Genomic DNA, 12,021 nt, shown 5'->3' with positions numbered 1-12,021 from the left:
TATTTGCTTTGTTCATGAATCCGGTGAAGACAAAACAACACAATTAAACAGGAGAAAAAGAAAAGCAACTACAAAATAGACTCAATAATTGGCAAATGAAGATGAACAATCTGAGATTTTTTTATGTAAATAGTATTGGTTTAAGTAGATCAATGGAGTCGCAGTAGATCCGGTTGTCTCAGACATGTCACATTGAATTGAATCATACAAGTAGACATGTGTGAACATATTTTATATATGAATTAGTGATATATAGATAGATGATAAAATATCATATCTAGATAGACGACATCCTTTGCAAGAGAAAAAAACGACTTGCCGTTTTCGATTTCCCCGAAACAGTGATTGTGTCAGTCTTCTTCCACCACATGGCGATAATAATCGAACTATACCCCAAATTCTTCTTCTCTAAAACTCCAATTTCAAAACCCTTCATAAACCCTAATTTCAATCCCAGAAAAAACACCAAATCTCATCAATTCTTCAAACCAGTCGCTCAATTTTCCCACCAACCAACAACAACAACCCCTTCTTATCGTGGCACCATTTTCCGGGAAAAAGTTATCTACCTCGAGAAACTCAAAGTAAACCCTGAAAAAGCCTTCAAACAAAACCCTACCCTTCGATCTTGCTCTCTAAGAACCATAAAATCGGTTATACAATGTCTTTCATCAATGGGAATACACAGAAACGCAATGGGTAGAATCCTCGACATGCTACCCGAACTTCTCACGTGCGAACCACACAATGACATTTACCCCCTTCTCGATTTCCTTCTCAATGAGGTTCGAATTCCTTACCCAGATGTTCAAAAATCAATCTTGCGGTGTCCTAGGTTGTTGGTTAGTAGCGTAGAGAATCGATTAAGACCTGCACTTTGTTTTTTGAGGGAATTAGGGTTTGTTGGGCCCCACTCTCTCACGTGCCAAACAACATTGCTTTTGGTTTCGAGTGTTGACGGTACCCTTTTGCCTAAAGTTGAGTTTTTGATGGGTTTGGGGTTCACACGTGTGGAGGTTTCGAATATGGTTGTGAGGTCACCTGGGTTGTTGACTTTGAGTGTGGCTAATAATTTGGCTCCAAAGGTTGAGTTTTTCTTGAAGGAGATGAATGGTGATGTGGTTGAGTTGAAAAGGTTTCCTCAGTTTTTCTCTTTTAGCTTGGAAGGGAGGATTAAGCCTCGCCATGCTGTGCTTGTTCGGCTTGGGTTGTCTCTTCCTTTGCAAGAGATGTTGCAGATTAGTGATGGAGGGTTTGATTCTATGTTGCTTGAATTGCGGTTACGGGCGCTTGAGGGAAGATAGGGGTAGTGGTAGTGTCAAGGTTTTAAATAGTGGTTGTGGTCGTACTGCGATCCTTGATTTTGTAGAGAATTGCGGTTAAATGTGGTTGGTGAAGCCTCAGTCGCAATTGTGTTGTAGTTTCGACAACATAAAAAATTGTTAAGTTGCAGCCCTGATTGCGGGCGTCAACTCGGGTGGTTGATGTTTTTGTAAGATAAGAGAGAAAATGTAATTGTCATTGTTTGGTTAGATTACAAAGGTTAAGGCAGATTTGTGCATAGCTGATAAGTTATGTTAGAGAAAGGGCTGATTACATTTTGAAGCATTATGTATCAATTCTAATAGTGAAATAAGTAAGGACACATTTCTAACTTTATGCATGTTATCATGCTCATTTATCAAGCTTGAATTTCTTTTCTGCAAGTTTTGGGTCATTAATATGCATGTTATTATGCTAGATTGAAATGTGCAAGAATTTTTTAATCATATGGAATATGATATCAGCTGATTATTGGTTTATAGAACAATGTGGGATGCTATGACTGATGTCAGGATGTGTATCTATGGCTGTATCAAGTTTCATCTTTAAAATGGTGTAATGAACTGCTGATAAGAAATGAAGAACCCCACAGAAAAGGGATGCCTTGTATGGTATGAATCCAATTATATCAGCACCAACAAGGCAAACTATCCATACCAGCGATCGACCAGGTGATTTGGTTAAATCCGTCATCAGAGTTCAGTTTATAGACTGGTGATTAGTAATTTTGTTGTCAAAAGAAGATGAAGAGATGCTATAGAAATTAAAAATAAGTATATTTTTCACTGTTTCCATGGTTATCTGCAAATGCTGTAATACTTGCAAAATAACCACATAGTAGATTTCCGCTTGGATATAGGTTTTTGTTATTTTGTAAATACATAGATTCAAACATTTAAAAATTAGAATTACCACCACAACAAAATCAAATATATGAAATTATTTAAAAATATTTTATATATAATCTATTTTACGTTCACTCCCTCAATAAATTTTTTCAAAATCCGCCACTACAGATAGTAGATTTTTGCTTGGATATAGAAGATAGTAGATTTTTGCTTGGATATAGAAGATAGTAGATTTTCGCTAGATTGCAGCTATCTTGTGGTAAATTGTTAATTAAAAAGTCGTTAACTCAAGATTTAAGAAGGGCATCCGATAAATTTTCATGTAATGATCGGTGAAATCATGATGCATTTCCTAAAACATGAATAGGTTAATTTTAAATAAAGTTTTGAAGTATTCGGTGTCAATCTGCAAACATACATATTCGGAGTGTATATAAATTTATTTATTTTTGTACTAAATACTCTTTTTTGAAGTGCTTAATATCTTATTTTTATCCGTATACGAAATTATAATATATTTTTAGAGATGGATCAGATAAATAGATGGAGATAACAATTTATGTGTTATAGTAATAAAGATAAAAATTATCATTAAGATAATATTAAAATTAAAATCGAGAAAAGGTTAATATAAAAATTAAGATTAAGATCATAATGTGAGATTTTTTTTATAACTTTTTTATGATGAATGTTTATTGAGTTGGTAAGGAGTTGGTCTAATTCCCATAAATTATAAGTTCAACTTTCGTTTAGTGGATTGTTGATATTATTAATATTAACATGAATTTTTGGTTAAAAAAAAAACATTATTAAGATGATTTTTCAATTGTTTAATTTAAAATATATTAAAAAATATACTCTTATGAATATAGAAAGTATGTTATTGTTGAGACAAACTCCATATTTAAAGTTTTGATGAAAATAAACAAAGGTTAATTAAGAAAGTTAATTATGATTCTAAAATGTTATGCTAATTTAACTTGTGCTTTTGAGTGAATTTAATTAAGAACATAATCAAGCAAAGCAGAAAAGACAACAACGAAAACATTCCGCATAAAAACAGAGAATGATCTCCAGTTTCAAGAATGTTCATTGACCAATCATTCTCGGAATTTCATTCAAATAGAATCAGTACATGGCAAGGAACAATTAACATTCATCCCAGCTCAAAAAAGATATCAGATCACTAAAGACTCGAAATAGTCAAAATAAAACAGTTTGGAACTCTAAAAATAAAATGTCAAGAAAGTTTGATCAACCTTGATATATGATAAGACATTACAAAGGACATCCATAATGATCAAAACAGGAACTCCAGATTGATCATCAAATCTCCAGAAAGATCAAAATGACAGATCTAGATTGATAATCAATCTCTGTTTTCTGCATAACTCCAACAACAGTCTATTATCTTCTACAATGGCTTATAATCTTTCTCCAAACTTCTTTTGGCTACATTCAAGACTCAAGATCGAAACTGTACCATCCAAGATTAAGGGAGAAACTTCAAAGGCTCCTTAACTAGAAGACAAAACTGATTTAAAAGCTGTAACAGAATAGTCAAAGCAGTTTTAAATCAATTCAAGGCCGGATTATTTTTATTCTAAAATATTAGTTTCAGTAAAAAAATACAAAGCACTACCAACAACTCTTTTTGACCTTCATTAAATGCTTCTAAAGCCTATAAATAGAAGGCCAATATCTAGAATTATAACAAGAAATTCAAGTGTTGTAAAATCCCACAAATCAATCACATACATACTTGAAGTTCTCAAATTTCGCAAAGAAGAAGCAGTTCTAAAGTCTCATATCAGGTTGCTTGATCATTACTGAATTATTTGTAAAGAATCAAATCTCAAACAAGAGTTGAGATATCTCAGATTCTGTCAAAAAACAATCTTATTGTAAAAACTCAAACTATAAGAGTTTATTTATAGTTTGTTTAGATTGTATTTAATCCTATCAAAGTTAGATAGGTGTTGTTGTTACTTTATGAGTGGAAAGTAATAGAGATTGAAACAGATCAAGGGTGATCTAGACTAGGTGCTGTAAAATCAAGAAGGTTCTTTGTTTTAAATATTTAGTGGAAAATCTCACAGTCTGAGGACTTGACGTAACCCAAGTTGGGTGAACCAGGATATATCTTTGTGTGGTATTCTCAATCCTATCTCTTTATTTGTTAAACTTAATTGATTAACTAAGATAAAACAAAAACTGATTTTCTATTTTAAACTAATCAAGGAATGTTCTCTGTTTTATAATAAAAACCAAGAACGTTCTTTGTTTTCTGTTTTCATAACCAAGATCAATCTTGAGTTATTTTCTTAAGTTTTAACAGGAATTTTTAAAAAGGTACATTTACAATTCAAACCCCCCTTCCTTGTAAATCGACATTGTTACTTCGTGTTAGTGTGTGAATTTAAATAATTGTTAAAATCCCACAGTGAAATTTTTTCGTACATTAATTAGTTTTCAACACTATAAATAAAGTCTCGAAGAACTTCTCTTCTCTGTTTTTTTTTTAATTTTTTTTCCGTCCCTTCGATTTTCTTACGGGTGCTAATACCACTATTCTTTCTATTTTTAGAGTAGTTTTTTGTATTGTAGTCCATTCGATTTATGAATGGTTTTAAGTATTATATTTCTAGAATTGCCATTATATATCAAGAATGGTCATCATTTGAACTATTTTATCATGGAGACGTCTTAGTTGACACTCTGTTTGTACAATGATGAACAATTGCAAAACATTTTAACGAGAGTCATCACAATTAAACCCAATAACATATTCAGTGATTGAAAAAAAAACTTGTGTGTAGGCAATCCAAACAAAAAAGAAATTCCAGAAACAACAAACAATAAATTTTTGGTATTAATGTTATCTTGGTTTCTTTTCATCTTTGTCATTTTTAATTTTCTTACTGAACACTTGTCTTTGCCGAATCATGAAAAAGTTAAAATGATTATGTGAAACATTTAATGTTACATAAAACTTCATGACGAATACATTTAAACATTAAAAAGAATAATTTAGCTAACAAATATAATAGAATGGTCACACACATATAATAATACCATGAGATTTTGGTAAGAACTTTTATGAGCCTTACTATAGTAGTATACATATAATTAAATTGTTGAAGTATGCTCCATAATTGATCATCATCTCTAGAGAACAAGCCTTGTGCTTTGATGAAATTGTATGAAATCCACTCTTAGTAAAAATCATACTACCTATTTATAAAGAAATTCAGTTGATAACAAAATCCTTGGTAAAAATCAAGTTCAACAATTAAAACCTGTCAAAATCCAATAATCCACACCATATTACAACAAAAAGTGAATAAGACAAAAAAAAAGTGACATTACAAATGGAAGTATTTTATCTCATTTATTTTTTCACTGCCATTTATGCAATTGATAGTTATGAAAGTGGTTATTTATAACAAAATTGAATTAGTTAGCGCAAAAATAAATAAATAAAAGATTGAATCAAAAGAAACAACCCATAGAAACAAGTTTGAAAACAAATATACCTCTACTTTTATTATCAAGATTTGAATATGTATTTTTTTCTAATCCCCACTAGAATAAAATTGACTTATCATGACACACAAAGTTTGTCACTAAAAGCTAAAAACTGTAGGTAAAGGTCAATAATATTTTAAGTGACACTCAAATCTACTGCCAACTTTAATGGAACGTCCTGCTACACTTTGAAGATTGTCACTACATGGTCTGAAGATTATCACTAAATGTTTTTGATTTCTTCCTACAATAATGACTGTCACTAAATACTAGTTAAATATAAATAAGGAATGGTCTATTTCTACGGTATTGTCTGTCACTAAAAACTAGAAAAATATAAATAAAAAATTAATCTATTTCTACGATATTGTCTGTCACTAAAAACTAAATAAATATCAATTATTGATCTATTCCTACGGTATTAACTAATTCCATTGAAACATACAATAAAATATAATTTAATTTTACTAATTCCATCAAAACATACAATAAATAGTTATTTTGCTCTAAAAGATTCAATAAACTTTCAACATAAGTCAGAATGAGTTTCTTAACATTTATTATGATAAACTGCAAACAAATTTCATGAAGAACAATCATGATCTTCGTAAACAAAATATTTAGTAAATACTCCAAAATTTTTGGATATGGATATAAAAAGTATATATTGAAATAAGGAATCCAAATCCAACAAAATCACTAAGTAAGTTGGCTTTATGCTAGACCTTAAATGACTCATCTGGACTCTCCAGTTTGGTTTCTGAGACATTCTGCAAATAGCAGAATTTTACAACAGAGAATCAAAACACCTTTGACAGCTTTTGTGCATCAATTACAACCATATAAGAATAGGGAGTAGAACTCAACAAGTATACAAACAGAAAAAACAAGACTTACAATAATCGAAAATTTGGCTTTTGGCTTACAACAAGACTCAACAAGTATAGGGATCTACTCCCTCAGCTTTTGGCTTCCTCACGGGTGTTCCTCGGATCAATCAAAGAATTTCCCAAATAACCGACGTGCGATCTGGATTAAAAAGGCACAAATAATTGAAACAATGCATCAAATCAGAGCACTCACATATTCATCACATAATATCATATTGAACATAAAATTCTGTACAGATACAAACAATTTGCAATACTCCTTACAGCTGGAGGTTACCTTTGAGCCAATCTTCAGCTTCTGAATTGGATTAATTCCGTATTCATTTGGAATTACACCATCAGCAAGTGCCTGCAAATAAGAAGGTGGTGCAGCAAGGAAAGTGAACAAATAGTACTCATCAATAAGGTTATGTAATATACAGATAAATATCATATTTTTGTGTTTCATTTCTGCAAGGGAATGCCTGACTATCTTTGTTTTTAACATACAATGTTCCATTCAAAATATTTAAGAAAAACACTATTCATAATTTTATAAGAAATGTTTGTCTTGCACTGGTTCAATCAATTCTAGATGAGCAGAGATTTTCCTAACATAACATACCTGAGCAACTTTAAATAGTTCATCCAGTCCTTCTAGATTAAGATGTGCATTGTGCAAGAGATCATATCTGTAATTTGCAAGTAAAAATTAACTTCTCATAAGAAAAGAATAAAAGAAGCTACATAGTTTAAATGAACCCGTCAATTTAATTTTCAAATTTGTGAAATTTAACATTAGTTAAATCTTTATGCATATCAGAGACACAAATATATATAAAATTTAGTTTTAAGCATTTGGTTAAGGAAGAGGATGGTCATTAAAACCTAATGAGAGAGATAACTTGCATGAATCATACACGTCAGGAATTTGGGTTATGTCAAAGCGCCTGTGCAAGTAACACACCATTTGAGTGTCAGTCACCAAGTTACACACACACACAATGAAGGCATAATGGCTATACATATATGACATAGGAATAGAAATTCATAATAGCTTTGTCAATAAATTGTCACTGGAAAAAGCTAATATGAAATAGAAATTAGAAGTCAAAATAGTTAAAAGCATTTTAATAAATGGAAGGGAAGTTAGAATTCCAACTGCAAAAGAATATTTTGCCGGTTTAACATGCAAAAAGGTAAAACTAAATCATGCTATATTGCAATGGATAGGCAAGAAAAGTAACTTAGATGAGATAATTTAATAATAGATATTTTCATAGTAATAAGTTCATCGATGCATCAAGCGATAGACATATAGTGTCCCTATGCAAACCATGGGGTCTGCAATAAGTTTTGACTTCACAGTATATATAGTTCGTAAAAATTCTAATGCGGCAGCCTTCCGCAATGTATGTAACTAAAACTTTCTCATGTATAATGGCCTTTGAAATAACCTTTTGTCGCTTAAAATCCAAAACAGAATAAAACCAAACAAGATCAAATCAACAAATGGTAAATACTTACTCCTTCCGTTGATTATATATGTCTCTTTCAAGCTTTTTCCACCGAGCAAACATTAAGAGAAACCCTTCACTACCACAAGGTAAGCCAGAAGCTATACAATCAACATCAATATTTGTCTTCCCAAGTGCTTTTGCTTGGTCATAAGGAGGAATAACATCATATAAGCTGGTTTCGGTAAGTTTCTCATCTTCATCCTTGGCAAGAAGTCTTACTTGTTCGGTAACCTTCTTAATTAAACTTACCTATTCAAGAGATAAGCAGGGGAAATTGGGAAAAAAAATAGCTTTAGTTGCATACATATTACATATACAAGAATGGTTTTACATTGTATTAATAATGAAAGCTTATAAGAAGGAATTAGGAGGTAATAATTTATCATAAACACTCTATCCTATCTTGATTAAAAAACTCAGACAACAGCAAACATGATTCCCACAAGCAGAAGCGACATGGTCGAAATACTAAGAAAAGATCAACATGATCTTGGAAAAGGAAAAGCAAACCTGTTCTAACAATCACAAAATCTACTGAAAATTGATAATTTCCAACTAAATCAACTTTTTTTCTGACAAATTGAGTCTAAGAATTCAAATTATATCATACTTGGCATTCTACTCAAGGTTGATTAACATGGGTTCTGTTCTTTTTAAAAATGAATGTCCATTTGTCCATTCACAAACCCTACAACCGCTGGGAAGTTTATTCCCACTTTGATCTAGATTGGACAGCTTCGCTGCATTTTGAGGCCTCTCCAGGTCTCAATTTATCAGTTTACTAGTTTAAAAGGCTATCTTATGTATTTGCGAAGTAAGTTGGCTTTATGCTAGACCTTAAATGACTCCTCTGAATTCAACCTTCAAAGAAAAACAAAAACAAAATGCCATCCAATTAAAAACCATAAATAAATACCAATTCCTTCCAAAAAAATCTCATCAAACATCCAACAAAGTCAATCAAAGAAAGGGAAGAGAGAGAAAAAAACATACCTCTTCTTCACGGTTATAGAGAATGTCTCTAAAGTCTAATCCTCAAAACCTCACCAACAAACTGAGATTCTTCTTCAATCTCATCAGTCAAAGCCTCAGCTTCACCAAAGCTATAATTGCTAACAAGGTTTCCATCCATCATCAATCCATGATCAGTCACCTTACTCTCTTTGCTTCCACTAGCTCCAAACTCAACACCATCACTCTTGCAACCTTCATGATCATCATCCCCATTCACAGCCAATTCAACCTTATCACACCCCAAACAACGAGTCAACTTACAAGAGAACAACCTCTCAACAATCTTATCTCTCCTCAACTTAAACTCCTTTGGACAATCAGAAGCAGCAACCACAATTGCATAGTCAATTATATCGAAAGTATCCAAATTTGACGACCTAAAGTAGTTCCTCCACTGATCCAGTGACCCTGACTTCATTTTTTTTCTCAACAGGAACAAAAAATTCACAACCCCAAATCAATCCTTCAACAACTAGATCTAAATATAGAATCAAAGACTGAACACTAACCCTTATTTATGTTAACACTAACCCTTCTTCATCCTTGATGCTTCAAGTTTTTCAAAGTGTCTCTAAGATTAGAGAGTTGAGTTTCTCATATTTTATAATCCACGAAATCTCATAAATTAAGAAAGGGAAATAGCATAATAGGTTCACCATATCTCAAGTGCTTCATATAAAGAACTATCAATAAGGGTAGGATGAGTACAATGGAAAAAGAATTAGAGACTTTGCAGCCTAAAAATAATAACAAAAATTAGATGAAGGCATTCTAGGTGTTCCAGCCAACAATATATACTAACTAACAATTAGGAAGTGTTTATTATTTTCACAATGCTTTGAAATCTATTTTATTCACTTGATGCTAATCAGAATCATAACCAAAGGATTTAAAATAGAAAAGCTAGAACTGGATTTAGAATCAGAAGAGCAGAAAACAGAAAACAAATATACATCAATGAGCATATCAAATTAATGCAGAGATGATCGACCAAAATTTTAATAAATACCATAAAATTTGAAAACCCAATTAAATACCAATTTTCATAATTTTAGTCAGTCATACTTCCTAACTAAGTCATAATTTTATGTCACTTAGAATCAAATTGAACTTTTAGAGTAAACCAGAAAACATCAATTCAATGATTTCAAGATGATTAAGAGTTACTTTTAAAGTAATGCAAAAGCAATAACTAAACTAGTGCATAAAAGCATCGATTAAGCTTAAATATAGTTAAATAATACAATCACTATAGAAAGTTATTAAGATGCAATCATGCAAAATAGGGAAATGAGTTACTTTTATTCTCTTTTGAGAGATAACAAGGCAAAGATGAAAATTCATAGCAAAATCACCAAGTCACGAAGAGGTAGAAGTGTTGCAAGTCTCGCAAGATGCAGAAACTCTAATCGATGCAGAGGTTAAGTTGCGAGAATAGGGGAAAAGTCTCGCAAGCCACGAGAAAAACCTAATTGATGTTCACTCACCAACACTATTTTTTCCTCTTTTTCATTTAGAAATGAGGTTGAGCGAGAGAGAAGAATGGGCGACAAAGAAGATAGATTCTTGCGAGATAGAAAGAGAGCGTTATGTGAATTGATTGTTTTGCGCAAAGGAGAAACGAGAATTTGCTAGAGAGTTTGTGTAAGGGAGAAATAGCTAAGTTTGTGTATCATAAAGAAATTGCTGAGTTTGAATCTGAAATTAAAGGAATCCATTGAAGATGGAATCGAAGAAATAGAGAATTGAAATTGGAAAAAGCTTTAATGATTTCTGAGATGAAATAGGGAATTGAAATTGAAAAAACCTTTTGAACAAATTTAAGACGGAAATTTAAAAAATAAATAGAATGAGAAAAAAAAAATGGTAAAAGAATTATGAGATGAGATGTAAATGGGAAAGAAAGAGAATAAGTGAATATTTTACTTTTTTTTTTTAAGTTATTATATAAATTAGAATATGTCACCCTCTATTTGTAGTTGAAAGTAATTATAGTGACAAATAAAGAGATATCATTAAAAATTGAATGTTACAGTAGATTTTTTTTTTTTACCGTGACCCTCTCAATTCTTATAATAAATTATCTTTTTAATGATGCATAAAAGTAATATTTATGTCAAATGGCCAGAAAAGAACAGTGTAGTGGTTTCATCAGAACCATCCCTATAAAAAATATTAATTTTAAATATTGTGTTCAATAATTTATAATTAACAACATACATTTATACTAAAATTAACAAAAGGATTGAATTTGACTTACATAATATACCAATTATAAATCTAACCAAAAATAAAAAGTGGTGCTTATAATCCACTCCCTTCATGCGAAAATTACTACTTAAAATATGTATTATATACATAGTAAAAAAAATGTATATCTTATAGAAAGATATATACAATATCGTTTGCAGATCACTTAATCATGTCATCAAATAGAAAAATTTCAAACAAAAAATAGTTTGAAATTAATTATCTAAATAAAAACAATAATTCAAATTATTTACATCGATTAAAATAAAGGAGATTTATGTATATTCGATTACCTGCATTTAATCAAAGAAATCACAGTCGCAAAAAATTGTGTCAAATTTTGCCATACGAAACTTGAAATGACAATCAATAAACTGAACATCGCTTCACTCTTAGATCTGATAAAAACAACAAACTCAAAATTAAATAGGAGAAAATATTGTACCAACTATAATATATATGCAATAAATGACAAAACAAGAGAAATTACCTTAGATTTCCATGTAAATAGTAATTGCTTGAGTATAATGGAGTATCAAAGTATAGATGTGGATGTGAGGCATATATTCAATTCAATTACAAAAATTGATATGTGAGCACATATTTTATATAAAATTCAAAATATAAATAGATATAAATTCTGTGAATACAAGATAACATTGGAAGAAA

General features: G+C 31.0%; 2 protein-coding genes across 8 annotated transcripts; one reads left to right on the top strand and one right to left on the bottom strand.

Annotated features, from left to right (window-relative positions):
• Positions 1-13: 13 nt before the first annotated feature.
• LOC101492372 (transcription termination factor MTEF1, chloroplastic-like) lies at positions 14-1,706 on the top strand. Its single transcript, XM_004509462.4, has one exon. The coding sequence runs from the start codon at positions 369-371 to the stop codon at positions 1,302-1,304; it is 936 nt and encodes a 311-aa protein (XP_004509519.1). The 5' UTR covers positions 14-368; the 3' UTR covers positions 1,305-1,706.
• Positions 1,707-5,146: 3,440 nt separating this feature from the next.
• On the bottom strand, positions 5,147-10,938 carry LOC101491804 (inositol hexakisphosphate and diphosphoinositol-pentakisphosphate kinase VIP2-like). 7 transcript variants are annotated; one of them, XR_003473979.2, is made up of 7 exons: positions 9,082-10,938; positions 8,096-8,337; positions 7,474-7,518; positions 7,194-7,260; positions 6,867-6,938; positions 6,597-6,728; positions 5,147-5,405 (listed from the first exon to the last, which is right to left on the bottom strand). XR_003473979.2 is itself a non-coding variant. In XM_004509460.4 (6 exons), the coding sequence occupies exons 2-6, from the start codon at positions 8,146-8,148 to the stop codon at positions 6,693-6,695; spliced, it is 273 nt and encodes a 90-aa protein (XP_004509517.1). In that variant the 5' UTR covers positions 8,149-8,337; positions 9,082-10,937; the 3' UTR covers positions 6,346-6,692. The 7 variants fall into 7 exon arrangements, 2 of the variants coding, with proteins under 2 accessions (XP_004509517.1, XP_004509518.1); XR_003473978.2 differs by having other exon boundaries at positions 5,147-5,401; XR_001144403.3 differs by lacking the exon at positions 5,147-5,405 and adding an exon at positions 6,346-6,469.
• Positions 10,939-12,021: the final 1,083 nt, after the last annotated feature.

This window comes from Cicer arietinum, chromosome 7 (genome assembly GCF_000331145.2).
Source record: "Cicer arietinum cultivar CDC Frontier isolate Library 1 chromosome 7, Cicar.CDCFrontier_v2.0, whole genome shotgun sequence".
Classification (NCBI taxonomy): Eukaryota; Viridiplantae; Streptophyta; class Magnoliopsida; order Fabales; family Fabaceae; genus Cicer; species Cicer arietinum.
Note: the sequence above shows the minus strand (reverse complement) of the source record. Positions and strands in the feature narration are given on the sequence as shown.

Excerpts from the sequence above, each read along its gene's own strand:
- LOC101492372 (XM_004509462.4), top strand. The coding sequence starts at position 369 with ATGGCGATAATAATCGAACTATACCCCAAATTCTTCTTCTCTAAAACT.
- LOC101491804 (XM_004509460.4), bottom strand. The coding sequence starts at position 8,148 with ATGTTTGCTCGGTGGAAAAAGCTTGAAAGAGACATATATAATCAACGG. Across the intron at positions 6,939-7,193 it reads AACTATTTAAAGTTGCTCAG|GCACTTGCTGATGGTGTAAT; the intron begins GTATGTTATGTT and ends TCTTATTTGCAG. Across the intron at positions 6,729-6,866 it reads AGCTGAAGATTGGCTCAAAG|ATCGCACGTCGGTTATTTGG; the intron begins GTAACCTCCAGC and ends TTTTTAATCCAG.